Genomic DNA, 16,627 nt, shown 5'->3' on the forward strand with positions numbered 1-16,627 from the left:
TCAGGGCAATGGGAAAAGCAACTAAGACAGCTAGTTACTGCAGCTATGAATGAGAAGGGGTTCTCACAAAGCTGTAGGTGAGTGATTGGGAGCAGCCACCAGGCTTACCAGTCCTGTCTGGGTACACAGACTATGGAGATATGAGTTTACCCAATTATCAGTTGCCAAACATTGAGGCAGAAATGATTAACCATTTCTGTTTTTGTCTGACTTTGGTTTGAGGCATTACCCATCTGTATATGAGGTATTAGCCTCATGGCTCTACCCATGTCCAATTTTCCTAAACACAGACCAGTGCAGCTGTAGATCACACAAGGAGGAGGCCCAGTTCTTGATCAGGTTAGACTGGGCAAGGTAGTGACTCAGAAAAAAAAAAAAACTAGGGTTAGCCTTTAGTCTTGTATATACAGAGAGAAGGCAAGAGGAAGAATGAATCAAATGCAAACTCTCTAGGATCCTTACCTAAATGAAGTCAGAGAATTGGTACCTTAGCATTCATGACTCATTCACAGTGAAATACCTAATGGGAAAGAAGCCCTTTCAAACTAGGGCAGTGAACAACTTACCCACCAGGCAAACTTGTCTTTTATAGAGCTGTTGCTTCTTTCCCTTCAAATGCATTTATTTTCTTTCTGGTCAGAAGGGTGCTAGTGCTGTTACCAGAGACACACATAGAAAACAATGTCCCAGTGGCTCAGGTGTTCACAAAGGTAGAAATACATTAGATTTGGAATCAGTCTCAAAAATGGCCTTCCAAGCCTGGCTCTACAGAATCCTTGCAGAAAGCATCTTCTAAAGTAAGCAAATACCTCACTAGCCCCTCCGCTTGCTTACCGGTTTTCTAGATAGACTAAAAACAATGCATGGATGCATGGGCAAAGAGACTAGGATTCCTTTCTTTCCTTTTTCCCAGTTGTTACTAAATAAGTTTTTATTGCAACATACTGGTAATGTTTGCTTCAAAATTATTATGCACAGAAGCCATACGCTTGTCACTTTTAAAGTTGACTTCTGATCTAAGGAACTCACCTTTCTGAAGACTTTGCTTCTATCTGAAAACCAGCCTTTCTCAAACATAGCAATCATGACAGGCAGGCAGATGAACACCCTGGTGGTCCCGTGTATCAGAACATTTTTAAAGTTCCTGTTTCTCAAGTTCTTTTTTCAATCCTGATCAACAAGTGATTTGGGAAAATGAAGCAAACATTTGGGGATGTTCTGCACAGAAGTGCTCTATTTACCTAGATAGTCTTGCTACTTGCAGTTAAATATAGGACTTTGTTTCAATTTTCTTTTCATGAAGGTTTTTTTTTTTGCATTCTGTGGTACCATATGCTGCACTTTATACATGTGGATTTACCAAGCAAGCGATGACCTTATAAGATAATTCAGTAGGATAGGGCTTAAAAGAAAGTACTTTAAAGCTAAGATTATAGACTATGTACTATACATCAGATTGTTGCTGCTGGTACTTCATAGGTGCAAACAGGCATGGGTGAACAAATACTAGTATTTAATAAATTTTAAAAAGTGGTTTTGTAAAAATTCAGGACCTAAAGATATGCCGTTACTGAGTGAGACATCTTAGGATATATAATGAACACTTACACACATAATGTATATATGTTTATATATGTGCACACACACGTGTGTGTGTTTGTGTATATCTATATATCACTCAGATGTCTAGGTTTGTCCGTCAGTCAATAGCTCCTTCATTGTGTGTGTGTTAGTCACTTATCATATAATTGTAAGAAAATATTCGGTTACTTAAGGAAGTATTGGCTCATAATTCCAGAGTACAGTGCATGATGGGAAGGAAGTCATGGTCATGGTGGCCATAGCATGAGGCAGCTGCTTTTTCTTTATTGGGGAATTCCAACACAAGGAATGGTGTTGCCCACATGAGGGACTTCCCACCTCAATCAGCATAGTCAAGAAACACTCCCCTAAATACATGCCCAGAGATTTGTTTCCACGGTGATTATAAGTCCTGTGAAGCTGACAATTAAAATTAACTGGTACAGGGTAGAAGTTTAAATGCATGTGACCCATTATTTATGGAAAAATCTGCTACATTTTATAAATAAAGTCACATTTTATTCTCCATGTTTTATAGTGGTCATACTGATGAAAGACAACTTGATCCTCTTCCCTCACTTCCACTGTGTGAGAAGAAACAGACTTGTTTAAATTCAAGATTATGAAACTTGTTTTTTATTTTTATAACATGAGATGTGTCAGGCTTAGTCTATCTTGAGTGCTGGTGTCTTACTGCAAATGACTTTTTGCTTCAGCCCACGTTGCTTTCACTTGGAGAAAGAAGTCCTACAGGAGAGCCGGCTCCTCACCCACCCAACATCGTTTATCTGTTCAGTTTGAAACAGGGGAGTGACCTGTTTGCACAAGCATTTCTCCTTTCTGAGCCTCACATTTGTTTGTAGGTTTTCTCTTTGTTCCTCATTTGGCTTCCGAGTTTCACAGGTTGTACTAGCAGTGATAGACATTGGGGTTCAGTAGATCTCTCCGAGGGGCTCCAGGTTCTTGTGTCCCCTAGTTGAGAGACTGAATAATCACTCAGCTGCGTCAGAAGTAGAAAGGTTATTAGGAAAAAGTATGCCTCCAAGAAAGAGGAGGAGCAGCACAAAGAAAGTTTACTGGTTCTAATAGTAACGCTGTAACAAAGTGCCAGTGCTTTTAGGTTGCAGTATGAAGGCTTTAAGGTTCATCTGTCTAGTGTATGCTTTTCTGCCCAAATTCTGTTACTCGTAGTTCTATAGATGACTTTATATGTCATATGTATCAGTAGCATCTTAAATATCCATTCAGGGATGTGCACATTAGTATTATAATGAGTGCTGCACCTTCTACTTATGGGTAGAGTCCCGACTTTGCATAAACAAAGCCTTACAGTTAATCCCTAATATAGCAAAATTGGAATTGATCAAAGTCTTTATTTCTTTTTAATTATTTTATAACGAGCCATAGGTCACTTTCAAACACCCCAGAGTGTCTTTGTGCTTCTGTCATTGGCCTGATTTAGTGGAGGCACAGTTGTTTCCAGTCTTTTAACTTTCCAAACTGTCTTTTTCTTTCCAATACGGTAATTTTGTAAAGTTTTGTGTAAAACCTGAAGATGGTTTGGCTTCACTATGTCATATCAGATCAGAGTCCCCAAGGAAGCCTATATTGAGTTTTAATGAGGAGCCTGTCTGAGAGAGATGGAGATACAGGGGTGGAGAGGCAAGGCTTGGCCTTGGTAGCCTTCTGTTATCTACAAAAGAATAGGAAGGAGAGACAATCGGACAGAAAGAACCTGAGATGGTGCTGTAGCTATGGGAACCCAGGGACACGGATTTCCCCATATGGGGCAGAAGCAAGCTCTCACATCTTACGTGTCACTGTGGTTTGAATATTATAGCCGGATGTTTGGAAGGAGCTGCTCACCTCTAAGAATTCCTATTGAAGCCAATCTGAGCTATACACCTGCAAAGCTGCCTTTTCTTTTCCCCAAGATGCAGCCCAAGTGACCCAACAGAACTTTGCTAGTTCCCATCTGACTCCTCCTGCGGGACAATAAAAAAGGATGCAGTCAGTGTGATAAATTGTGTTCACAGTCACTGCAGCAAGCATGAAGGCTGCAGCTTACATGCAGCCAATCCCTCGTGCATAGTCGTTAATTAACCAGACCCTCGTGAATACATTTTCTGGGCTTGGTGGTCACAAGATTAGTCTCTTTCAGAAGTTGGAACGTCTTGTGACAGCAACCTCTGTGAGCCAAGGTTGCTGCATGTGACATCTCAAAGTCACATGTGAGCAAGGGAGTATCAAGAGACACCCAAAGGGCTGGAAAGATAGCTCAGGTATTAAAGGAAGAGACTCACAACCAAAACTCTAAGGAACACCAAAAACTATCGGTTACCCATGTTCCAAGTATATTTTTCTCTGCTTGGTTGGAAAAGCCATCTTCTTTATTTTCGGTGCTCAAGGTCAATGGCTTTGTCCACTACATGGATGCTTCCTGTATGATTTATTTGTGTGGCATTATGTGTATGTGGACTCACCAAGGCCTGCATCTGTGAAGACTGTAAGTCAATATCTGGGGTCCTCCTCTATCACTGCATCTCTCTCTCTCTCTCTCTCTCTCTCTCTCTCTCTCTCTCTCTCTCTCTGTGTGTGTGTGTGTGTGTGTGTGTGTGTGTGTGTGTGTGTCTTTCTTTTTCCTTTTTTTGGACACAGAGTCTCCCATTAATGCTGGAGTTGACACAGACTGGCTCATGGTTGTAAAGACTGGAAAGTCCAAAATCAAAGGGCTGCATATGGTGAGGGCTTTCTGGTTTCTTTATAACTTTGACTAACGCATCATGAGAAAAACGATCAAAGATCATAAGACGTTAAACTGCAAACCTTCAGCCCTTTTATAATCAGCATAAATCCTTTCATATGAATGAATACATTCTGATGAAATATCTATGACTGGTCTTTACTTACCAACATGGTTAAATTGGAGATTGTATTTCCAACATCTGTGTGTTTTCGAGAACACAGCCAATCAACAGCAAATTGGAAACACACCCCAAACTTCTAGGGACCAGTGGTTATTTCCCCAACACACTTCACCCACCATGGTACGTTTTCTCATCAAGAAGATCTCAACCACACACTACTGTAGCTATCACATGAGGTGCTTAATTTCCTACTTAAGAGAGAGGCATGCATACCACACAATGCAATATCACTTGCAGCATCTTCCTGTTGCAGAATGTATCTCTTGTTGTAATTAGCAGAATGTAAACCAAAGCTTACACACCACATATGAACAACAGTCTTGGCGGGGAGGGGTCTTTATGTTTTAGTCATGGCTGCTTTTTCTATGTCAGAAGAACATCATAACCCAAAGTGACTGATTGTAGAATGAAGACAGAATGTGAGCTGAAGCTACAACTAATGAACCATTTACTACTTCATGATGACCCAAATAGATCTGCCTAAGTCTGCGGCATTTTTGCCTTTCATTTATTTCTTCTGACACTTTGTAACAGCTATTCTATGAGGGATACCTCTTTTTTAGGGTTCTGGATTGACAGCATTAGAAATAAATGAATGAAGTTATAAAGGCCCAAACTCATAGATTGTATTGACAGACACTGATGTAATTCTACTGTTGTGATTCTGTTACCCTTAGGATGGGATATTTTACAATAGGCATGGAAAAAAAATGAGATATGCAGCAGATTCTGAAACTAATTAAAAGCTTCAATGCATGATCTGCAGTGTCCTTTGGACTCAACACCCTGCTAAATCTCTTGCAAGAAGCTGTGTCATTCTGCTTAATGCTTGCCCTTAACCTTGACTTGAACAAAGGCCTATGTACATGTAACTCACGCTCAGCCGTGTTCTCATTAGGTATGCACTGCCAGGTGAAACTAAACTCGCATCTTTATACCTGCTATTGTTTGAAGCACACATTGTATTTCACTTGGAAGAAGTGTTACTGTGCATAACAGGATATTTATGAGCAAAAGCAGCATTACACAAAATTGTTTCATGCCGATAAATAGGTAATCCTGACACTAAGCAGCAGGGCTAATTATCTGTCTGGGAAAAGGTGCAGGCTCTATTTAGGTCAAAGGTAAGAGATAAATTGCTGCTGCAATTATTTCTAGTAACTGTCTCATAAATGCCTGTGTGCATTAACACATGCATAGATCTCCCTAGGTGAGCATGTTCCTGGCAAAGAAGCAGCTGTCTAAATAAATCTTTAAAGCAGCTTTTGTTCAGTGATACAACGGAAATGAGGAAGAGACACGCAGATGAAAATAATTTAAGGCAAAGCTAGAGAAAATCAAATATCTCATCTTCAAAGACATGTCATCACCAAGTGAAATCTTCCCATATGCTCTCCTCTCCCCACCACTAAGCCCATTTTCCCAGAAATTCTTAATGGTTTTTTCCACAAAACACTCTCTGCAAGTGTCTCATTTGTGTCTTGATTGATGGTCCTGAAGCAGACACAAAATTAAAATGCACAGAAACATTAAACCGGTTGTTTCCTGTCTCTATATGAAAATCCACTTAGCTGACATGCTGAAACCTCCTGAGTCTAGCATGTCCATGACCCTGCTTTATCCTTGCTATCCATGTTACTAAGATGCCATATGCACTCTCTAAACATTAAATCCAAGTATTAATCAAGAAATGACAGAGGTAAGAGTTGTGTTTGAGTAGCAAATTATTGTTGTGAGTAAGTGGTAGACTCAAACTGTAAGGATCTTGTTGGGTCTTCTGGCTTTTCCCACAGTGTACATGTATGTCTCAAAAGTCAGGAGTTCAGCAGTTCAGATATTTATATCATGATTCATAACAGTAGCAAAATTACAGCTATGAAGTAGCAATGAGAATAATTTTATGGTTGGGGTCACCATATGAGGAACTGTATTAAGGGGTCACAGCATGAAGAAGGGTAAGGACCACTGCCCTAGCTGAAGATGGAAAACATTTAAGTTCTCAATATTGTTCCTATTGGAATTTGTTTTTCAAAAATTAATTTATTCATTTGTTTACATTATTTATTGGGGTTTGAAGTTGAAGTTCCATGTAAAAGAAGTGCTCTACTGTGGAGATACACTCCCCAGCCTGAAATCTTAAATTTATGATGAATATCATAATGGTATGAAAGACACAATAATAGAATTCAAATCTTACTTTAAGTTGCATCAAAAATCAAGATAAAATCAAAGTTTACTATTTCTAAATAATTCTGTATACTAGAATGGCAGATTCAACAGGCTGAGTTTCTCTTCATAAGTTCACATGTTTCAGTGAAATACAAATACTACATACATGATTTTCTTTTAGCTGTTCCTTTTAGTGGATGAGCTTGGTAGATAGAGAAAGCTCTAGGAAACTCTCTCCTCTAAAAGTCCACATACATATTCATGGTGTTTTCTTCATAAAGAGTCACCATTGTGCACACTATAAATACCCTAAGAAGTATTTCCTTTGTAGTTAACTGAACTTCAAACTACATTTTACTAAATCTTTATATTTTCCCTAGTGAAACCTAAAACATATTAAATTTGAAAAGTCTTTACATCCTCAATACTTAGGATGTAGAGCCACATCAGAATGAAGTCTTTTTATACTTCGTTAAATGCTTCTTCTCTGTGAGGTGGCGCTTGCTGCTTGTTGGTACCACATTTTTAACATCATGTGATGGGGGATGTTTCTAGAAAACAAAGGACAAACAGTTCAGTCCTCAGTTTGGAAGTTGTTTCCTCATCCCTTCTTCTACTGCCCTTGTTCTCCTGTCTTCCTCTATCCAACTGTCTTCCCGTCTCGCTTCTTAGATGTTTCTTTCCTTCTTCCTTCCTCCTTTCCTTTCTTCCTCCTGCGCTCCCTTCCTCTCATCTTGCTCTATCTTCGGGTTTCATTTCTAGTCTTTTCCCTCCTTCCACTCTGCCTTCCTTTGTTCCTCTCTCCACTGTTCTCTCTTCCTTCCTGCAGCATTATTGATCCTCCCTGTCTTTGCCTTTGTTTTTTTTTTTTATTCTCTCTTTCCAGTCCTTAATAACAGAACCTTTCCTGCTCGTGTTTATTCCATTTTTCTCAACATATTAAGCAGACAATTTAGGGATGGTTTTGATGAAAAGAATGGTGACCATTCACTCAACAGGAACTGGTCTAGGGAATATGGTCACCAATTTTTTGTCTACTGTTCATGCCATGAGACAAGGTTCAACTTCAAGTTCTTAAAAAAAAATGAGTGGTTGAAGATAAAATCTGTTATGTAGGATTTTCTCCCACAGGATAGTAAGTCCATCGTGAAGTGAAGGTGTCTGTAGATGCACGCTAAACTTTCTGCTTCTAATCAAACTGCTTTGGCTTTACTTTCAGAATTTGACTTAAAAGTATAGACTGTTTTCATGTCAATTAAGACTGGTTAAGCATCAACCCCTTGCAAAATGGTGTACTTCTTCACCAGTGAGAATGTTCACCTCTGAAAATTCTGGTAAAAAGGCTGGTGGTGTCTGTGCTTTCAAGTATTTCCTGGCTGTTTTTTTCCTCACCAGTGGTCTCTGGTTTTTCTTACAGCATAGGGGGAGAAGTAGGGCGAGGCCAGGACGCCAGCTACGCGGGCAAGCATTTCCGCATGGGGTTCATGACGATGCCTGCTCCACAGGACAGACTCCCGCATCCCTGCTCCAGCGGATTCACTGTGAGATCTCAGTCCCTGCACTCCGTCGGGGGCACCGAGGACGACAGTAGCTGTGGATCCCGGAGACAGCCACCTCCCAAGCCCAAGCGAGACCCCAGCACCAAGCTTAGCACTTCATCTGAGACAGTCAACAGCACTGCAGCCAGTAAAAGTGGGAGACCTCTGGAGAGGCCAGAAGGTAAACTCACCACACCCACTTCCCAGTCATCTCCAAGGGCTTCAGCTTCTGGGAACCTGTTTCCTTCTCCTGAGTCCCAGGAAAGAAACATTAAGGGTTGGAGGCATTATGGTGTAGTGTCAAATGACACCTGATCGTACTTAACATGCTCAACGAGAAACCCAGATAGTTCAGGTGATGCAGTTCAGTAGCGGAGGGCGCGCAGTTGCATGAGTAGGGCACCAAATTCAGTCCTCAGTTAAAAACAAAACAAAAATGGACAAGGTAATGTGTCATCACTATGGCCCCTTTAAGGCTTTCAATCATTCAAAAATTAGTTCTGCCTAGATGTAGATCTACTTTTTATATTTTCTTACTTGTATTAGTTTGCTATTTACATAGTTAAAAGACATGCTGGGTGGTTATTGGAATATTTTATGGTGGAGATTTTAATGTGGGAAATATACGAGGTAAAATTTATGATGATACCTTTTAGAAATAACCAATTTTTACATCATTTCCTTCCTTGTGTATAAGTAGCAGCTAAGTAGTTCACTCTCTGCTTTGTAAATCTTATTTCTTCCTTTATAGTAATTTTTCCCTCAGCTATGAGATACACAAATCAAACATAGCTACTGTGGATATATGAATACAAATTTGGCCTAATATCTCACAAACCCTTTAGTTCTTCTTGAATAAGGAAGCCAGTGGTTTACTTGAGCATTTCCCCAAGGCTTCTTGGTTGAAGTGCCATACAAAGTGAGGTTTGACACAGCTGTCAAACTGCCTTTGGCTGGCTGGTTTACAAAGAGTGGCAATTCATTTCTCCAGCTCTGCTTAAAAGCTCAGGAGCCAATGTGATCTTTTTTTTATTATTATTCTAATTTCTTACTTTTATTGGTTTCACTGTTTTAGTTTTTATGTTTATGTATTTTTTAATATATAGTTTTTTATTATTAATTATTTATTAAAGATTTCTGCTTCCTCCCTGCCACCGCCTCCCATTTCCCTCCCCCTCCCCCGGTCAAGTCCCCTTCCCTAGGTCAAGTCCCCCTACCTCATCAGCCCAAAGAGCAATCAGGGTTCCCTGCCCTGTGGGAAGTCCAAGGACCACCCACCTCCATCCAGGTCTAGTAAGGTGAGCATCCAAACTGCCTAGGCTCCCACAAAGCCAGTACGTGCAGTAGGATCAAAAACCCATTGCCATTGTTCTTGAGTTCTCAGTAGTCCTCATTGTCCGCTATGTTCAGCGAGTCTGGTTTTATCCCATGCTTTTTCAGACCCGGGCCAGCTGGCCTTGGTGAGTTCCCGATAGAACATCCCCATTGTCTCAGTGTGAGGGTGCACCCCTCACGGTCCTGAGTTCCTTGTTCGTGCAAGACCAGGTGAACGATCCAATGTGATCTTGAAATAGAGCTCCCCTCAAGGCTTTGTAATCGTGTCCTTGGATATTCTTGCCTTGTATGACATGGCACTGAGTCTAAGAATATTAAATAATCTTGTCTATGAAAGCTCTGACCTTGGAGCCTTGTTACCTTCCCAAGTCACCATATTACCTCCCCAAAACCATTATACTGAGCTTATGTTTTTAACACATTAATTTTGGGGAACACAACATTGCGCCCCTTGCTTCAAACCATTTGAGAGTTTATGTGTCAGCTGTGAGGAATACTTCAAGGTCTCCAATGCAGCCAATGGTGAGTCAACAGCAGACATCTGCCTAGCCCTGTGGTCTTTCTTCTACCCTGCCCATGCCTGAGTTTGTAGCTTCCCTGAATGGCAGAGTACCACATTTTAGGTCTGTTTACAATGAGAGGAAACAGTGGCATCTTTTTCTCATCTGATAATTCTTTGCCACATGAGACTTCCAGTTCTTCCCAAAGGTTCTGGCATGTCTCTTGGCCCAGGAGCTCACATGCGGTCTGAGAGATAGGATACCTGTGGGTAGCATGTCATCTTTTCCTCCACTCTGTTCAAAGCTTTCTCCTTCTCGCTGCCCAAACATAATCTCAGTGAATTGTTAAATCGTGTAGATCAATGCCTGGAAAAAGAACAAATCCTTTAATTTTAAAAAGACAGTTTCCCTCTTTAATATAATATTCTGTTTGTTCACTCCCAGAGTTTGTATCCCTTTTCTCATGATTCTGAGCAAGAAGTGTGTCCCGCACCTTGTGCACAGCACGTTTATGCTTTTAGAAGCAACAGATATTTAGTTTCTTTATTAATACAAGCTGGGGGATGGGACTTTTGCAAATTTTAAACATTGTTCCTAAGTTTCATCAAATATTTAAACACAGTGTCTTTCATTTCTCTTTATTCTGTGTGATCCTATGTCTACATTCAACTATCCTGTGTTTCTACTTTCAGAACTACATAATCGATTATACTAGGTTGCTTGCCAAAGAAAATTAAAGAGTCAAGACAGGAATCTCTGAGTGACAAGGCCTAAACATAGTCCAGAGATATTCAAAAATTAACTAAAGGTATACATGATGGGGCATGTGCACTCATAGCATTTTGGAGACTTAGATGGGGAGATCACAAGTTCAAGCCAAGCCTTGAAAATAGAAAATTCCAAGACAATTTAGGCTGCAGAGAAGGAAAGGGCTGTGCCACACATTCAACTACAAAAGGACCGCAGTACACATACATTGGAGAAGCCCTGCTAAGAGAAGGGGAAGGTGGCATACACAGAGTAAAACTAGGAGCACAGTCGTGAGCACCTGCTCTTAGAAGCAATACTTGTATGACTGTCAATCACCTTGAAATGGAACACATCCACATCCACTTGTAACGCATTGAGTGACCAGATCCTGAAAACCAACATTCTCTCTCAGGTAGCTTCACTGACTCAGCATCAAGGTTTCCTCGGGGATAGTTATCAAGCAGAGAATAGCCCATTAGTAACTGTTTTTGCTTCTTAAAACAGACATGAGAAAGTGACTCAGTGTCTCTGGTAAGGACTTAAGTTAGAAAGTTAGACATACAAGTTACTTGAGAGTGTCTGTGACTTACAGATCACTAAGCCCAAATTCAATATTTCTCTTCAGAAAGGATCTCTCAGGATGGACTGGAAAACCCTCAGCTGTGTGGGTGATGACGCTTTAAATCCAATAAATGGCAAAACAGCATTTGCTATGCAAATTTACCTTTCTCTTTGGAGCTCATAAGAAAGGAACAATTGCAAAGCCATACGCACCCAATGGTCTTCTATAAGTTACTAGAATAATAAGGGCAGGGTTGAATGAGGGCCAAGTTGAGAGATGGAAGGAAAACTCTTGAGTCCAAGAGCATGTGCACATATATCCATACTCAAATTCCACATTATTTATATACGTAGGCTGATATTTTATGAATCCTCAGTTCTTTATTATCAGGATCTCATTGGGGCTTATTGTAGAGCCCATGTTTTCTTTACCAACTCTGTGTTGTCAACATTCTAACAGAAGAAAATGTGACTTTTATACATCTTAGCCTGTATTTTCTTCTTACCTGAAATGTCAGCAAAATCACAATATTGATTCAGGGGCCTTAGAATGATTTCCATGGTAACCAGCTGCTATTTAAAGAGAGGATTATGACTTCCCCGTGAATAAAAGTAAAAGGAAGTGGACTCGAGCAAAAATAGCTCTTCAGAATTAAGAAAAGGAAAGAAATTTGAACACACACAAATCACAGAATGCAAAGAGTAAGCTTTGGTGTTTAAATGTTGTTCTATCACATTCAAATATACATTAGCCATTTGAGAAGGCTCTTCTACCATCGTAATGCCTCTAGAATTTTTCCACTGGCTACCATAAACTGGCAATTATCCAACGACAAATATTTAGATGGTTGGGGTTTTTGTTTGTTTGCTTGCTTGCTTGCTTGCTTGTTTTTGTCTCTGGGGAGTTTGTTTTTGTCACGGAATAAAAGAAAAAGAGTTCTCTAGGAAGAACAACAGGTCATATGAGCTGCTTCTTGTGAGTCATTCAACCAAAGAAGCAGCGATTCACTTTTCCCCTCTGTCATTATCCTGTCTTTAGAGAACGAACTCCTCTTTAAATACAGTAAGAGAAACACTGCCTGGAAACAGTCAAGAGTTTGCTCACAAAATCAAGGGACAAGTGCCAAACAAGATTTCTTGTTGTAAACTTTGAGATAACATCTATGGTACCAAAATATAAATGGTAACTTTCCTCCCTCATAGCTTTGTGATGACTTGATGTGTCAATGTTTGTGGTGTATATGATGAAAATAAATTGCTAAAGGAATATAAGCTTAATACAATATTAAATGTCATTAATAATTTTTCCATCCTAGATATCCAAAACAAGTATGGAAGGGAAAGACAGGATGCATTCCCTGGAGATGAGGATGGTTGTGAGTGAATTTGTGGGTGCAAGACACTAAACCTGGCTTCTCAGCAAGAGCAGCGCATGCTCTTAAACACTGAGCCATATCTCCAGCCCAGAGTTAATGTTTTCACCATAAAAAGCTATGTTAAGTCATCCAAATTCGTCATTTCAATGTAGCTATCATACAATATATGCATATTAAAAACCTGCACAGTAAAGGTGACAAAGTGGAAATCTTTTTATTCGTTCAATTTTCATTTTATGAGTATAAGTTTTTTTGCCTGCCTGTATGTGTGTATAGCATGTGCGTGCCCAGTGCCATAGAGGTCAGAAGACAGCACTGGAAAACTCGGACCTGGAGCTATTGACACTCATGAGTTGCCATGTGGATGCTGGGAAGAAACCTGGAGCTTTTGCAAGAGCAACCAGTACTCCTAACTACTGATTCATCTCTCCAATCCCAGGCCTAAAATAATTTGAATGTTAAAATAATAATAATAAAAATAATACACACACACACACATATATATATAACATATATATATATATATATATATGATATATATATATATATATATATATATATATGGATGATAATCTATTTGTAATACTACTCAGGTATTAATACACATCCCCCAGGACTATTTTTTACAAAACAATGAGAAACTATTTTTTTGAATTATTATAATCATACTAGTTTCTGATGCCCTCTTTCAGAAATGATTGGTGGAATTTAATTTATTTAATTTTTGTCAATGTCTAATATAACCTGAGCAGGCCTAGAGCTCCCTTTGTAACCACAGCTACATCTGGAATTAAAGGCATGGCCTTCTATACCCAGTGTGGAATTCTTATTTTTTTTTTTTGACCCACACATGGCAATGGGAATACTTTCTGCAATGTTTGCAAGTTATCTCTAATGATCTGGAAGGTATCACTGATTCAGAATCAATGAGTAAGAACTTCTGTGTACATCAGTGTCGTAAAAACCAAAACAAGACGCTTCATTTAGGCTGTCAGAGAAGGAAAACTCGACTCTGTCATAATGTTATTTTTTTTAACACCTTCATGTATTCAGTAAAGACTTTGAGTATGTCTACTATGCTGTATTTGGGATTTCACTAACAAAAGTAATCCTGTTACTTGTAATCAACCTTGTGTATAATTCTTCATCTTAGTCTCTTTGACTTGATTCAGATCACAGAGCAAGCAATGATTTAAGGAAGGATTCTGGATACTAGAAAACCTGCCTTGACAGCCGTAGAAGTTATTTATTTTTCTATGCAGTTAATTGTTTATCTAAGAAAGAAAGTATCTCACATTTTAATCCATGTGTTTGTTTTTCTTTAGCTGCTGGCAATTTCAAGATCCCTGTTTGTGAGCTGGCAGGCTAGCCTTTTGGTTTCTAAATGTCCCCAGGGTTCGGATTTGTAACAGGGTGAGTTAAGAAATAATATTGATTTAAAAAAAAAAAAAAGAACAGACAAATCTGTGACTTGTTAATTAGCCACAGAAAAGCAGGTATCCTGCAAACCTGTTGGCAGAAAGCATGAGGTGGATTCATTCAAGGAGCGCCAGGCTCATGTATAGCACATCTTATGTGCTCCATATCCTTGCGTCTCTGCTTTTCTCAGAATGAGCTTGTTCATACCAAGTCTTCTTGGGCTTTCCCTGTAAATGGAGACAGTGCTTGAGTTTCCCTGTCGACTAGACCCAAACAATCACACAGAAACTATATTAATTACAACACTGTTTGGCAAAAGACTCAGGTATATTACTAGCTATTTCTTATATCTTAAATTAACCCATTTCTATTATTTTATATTTTACCACGAGGCTCATGGTTTGTTACCTCACATCTTGCTCTTTGGGCAGCTGTATGGCGTCTCTCTGAATCCAACTTTTTTTCTCTTTGCTTGAATTTCCTACCTTGTTATATTCTTTCCCACCATAGGCCAAAGGAGCTTCTTTATTAAACAATAGTAATAAAACATATTCCCAGCATACAGAGGGGAATCCCACATCATTTCCCAATGAAGATTTCAGAGGAAATGAGATAGACTCAGAAAATATGGAAGAGTAAGTTTGGATTTACAGGTGTTTTTTTTTCCTCCCAACTTAATATCTTTCCATCCATTTATCTACCTACCTACCTACCTACCTACCTACCTACCTACCTACCTACCTACCTATATATCCTTCATTAGGGAGTGGGCTAGCCAAAACTAAAAATGTGTGTAAAAGCCTATAGAATTCCCAAGGATGTTTGCTCCTGTAAAGGATACAGCTGTGACTTGATAAAGTTCTCGGGATGATTGACACTGACCTTCTTACTGTCTTTTTGCTCATAATGAGAAGCCCCTGTTCTTCGCAGCATGCTTTTAAGAAGGGCACTAAGTCCCACTTAGCCTTTAGTAATAAAACAGAAAGAAACCTGTAGAGAACTCTCCATCCTGTTAGCATAAGAGGGTTCTTCGTGAAAGGTCTCCCTTCCTGGTTTTCTCTTTCCAGGTTGCCAGAATTACATGCTTCTTGGATTCCTGGAGTAAAAGCCATCTGTCAGTCAGGCACTGTTCAGATGGAGATGGGACTGTACAACTACTGTGTGTGATTGCTCTCTAAATGAACCCCAAAGCTCATGAATGAAACCGTTTGTAAGTCAAATCCTTGTGCATTGTGTGTTTCTCTCTGTTCTTGGATGCCTGGGGCTCTAACACAAAACACTAGCTGCCTTATTAATGGTCTACTCCACTATCTTCTACTGAGTATGCCACTGACAACATTTCCCAGTGCCCAGACTCATAGAAGAGTTCTTGATCTGTGCTCTTGACACAAATAGCTTCTTCTTCCATGCGTCAACAAGCTCAAATGATGAGGGTTTATTGTGATGAGGGGATGGATTTTTAAGGATTTTCTATTGCTGGGAACAAATCACCCAAATATCATGGCTTAATAAAGCCCAGTGTTATTACTTTGCATTATACATTAGACAAATCTGCTCAGGGTCCCTCAGTACTGTCATTAAGTATACCAACACGATTAGGGGTTTCATCTTAGGCTTAGGATTCCTGGGGAAGTTTATGTTACAAATTATATTGATGCAATTTTAAAACATGCAGTCACTTGCATGTTCAAGAGAACAGATAAATCCAAACCAGCTGATTCTTTTTTTTCAGGGACACCTGATCTTTTTTGTTTTTAAGTTTATGTATTGTGGTATGTGCATGTATAATGTGCTATGTGTGTGTGTGTTTCTGGTTTTCTCCTTATTTGAGGAAGAATCTCTTCTGTTTCCCAGGTTATCTGACCTATGTCCTTCTAAGATTTCCATGTCTGTCTAACAGCCTCACAAAGGAGTAGGCAGATTACAAACACATGCCACTGCACTGGGTTTTATGCAGACTCTGAGGATCTAAATTTAGGTCATCGCACCTTAATTTCATCCCCAAGACCTGACTCTTTGGAAGATCTCACCTGAAATAGTAGAGGCGCATCTAGATTTATTCAAGGCTGGTTAAATCAGTCCACTTGTTGAAAACCTTTGCTACAAGTGAAAAATCAATTTGTTGATGTGCATATCCTGTAGCTTAATCATAGGCATAAAGTACCATCACAGGCACAGTCCAGCTTCTTCTTAGAGAGGAAATCATACAAGGTGTATGCCCCTGAGGGTGGGAATCTTGAGAGGCAGCAGAGAACCCTGAGAGCTCAGTGATGCAGGGGACAGTAGATGTGTTTTGCAGGGTATATCAGATGTGTATTACGTGGGATATTAGATGTGGGTTACAGGGAATAGTAAATGTGTATTGCTTTCACACATAATGTCCAATTATTGGATACTAAAAGTCAATATTTGGAAAGTAGATTTGAAGACAATAAATAAACCACAAGTCTACAGAATGGCCATAGAAGTTA

General features: G+C 39.5%; 1 protein-coding gene across 2 annotated transcripts in view; it reads left to right on the forward strand.

Moving 5' to 3' along the window:
* Nucleotides 1-16,627, forward strand: part of Nyap2 (neuronal tyrosine-phosphorylated phosphoinositide-3-kinase adaptor 2) — a 241,210-nt gene that overhangs the window by 94,525 nt on the left and 130,058 nt on the right. For both annotated transcript variants that reach the window (XM_075951508.1, XM_075951509.1), the window contains exon 4: nucleotides 8,095-8,396. In XM_075951508.1, the coding sequence (XP_075807623.1) occupies nucleotides 8,095-8,396 (302 nt within the window). The remainder of the gene's footprint in view (nucleotides 1-8,094; nucleotides 8,397-16,627) is intronic.

This window comes from Microtus pennsylvanicus, chromosome 17 (assembly GCF_037038515.1).
Source record: "Microtus pennsylvanicus isolate mMicPen1 chromosome 17, mMicPen1.hap1, whole genome shotgun sequence".
NCBI classification, from domain to species: Eukaryota; Metazoa; Chordata; class Mammalia; order Rodentia; family Cricetidae; genus Microtus; species Microtus pennsylvanicus.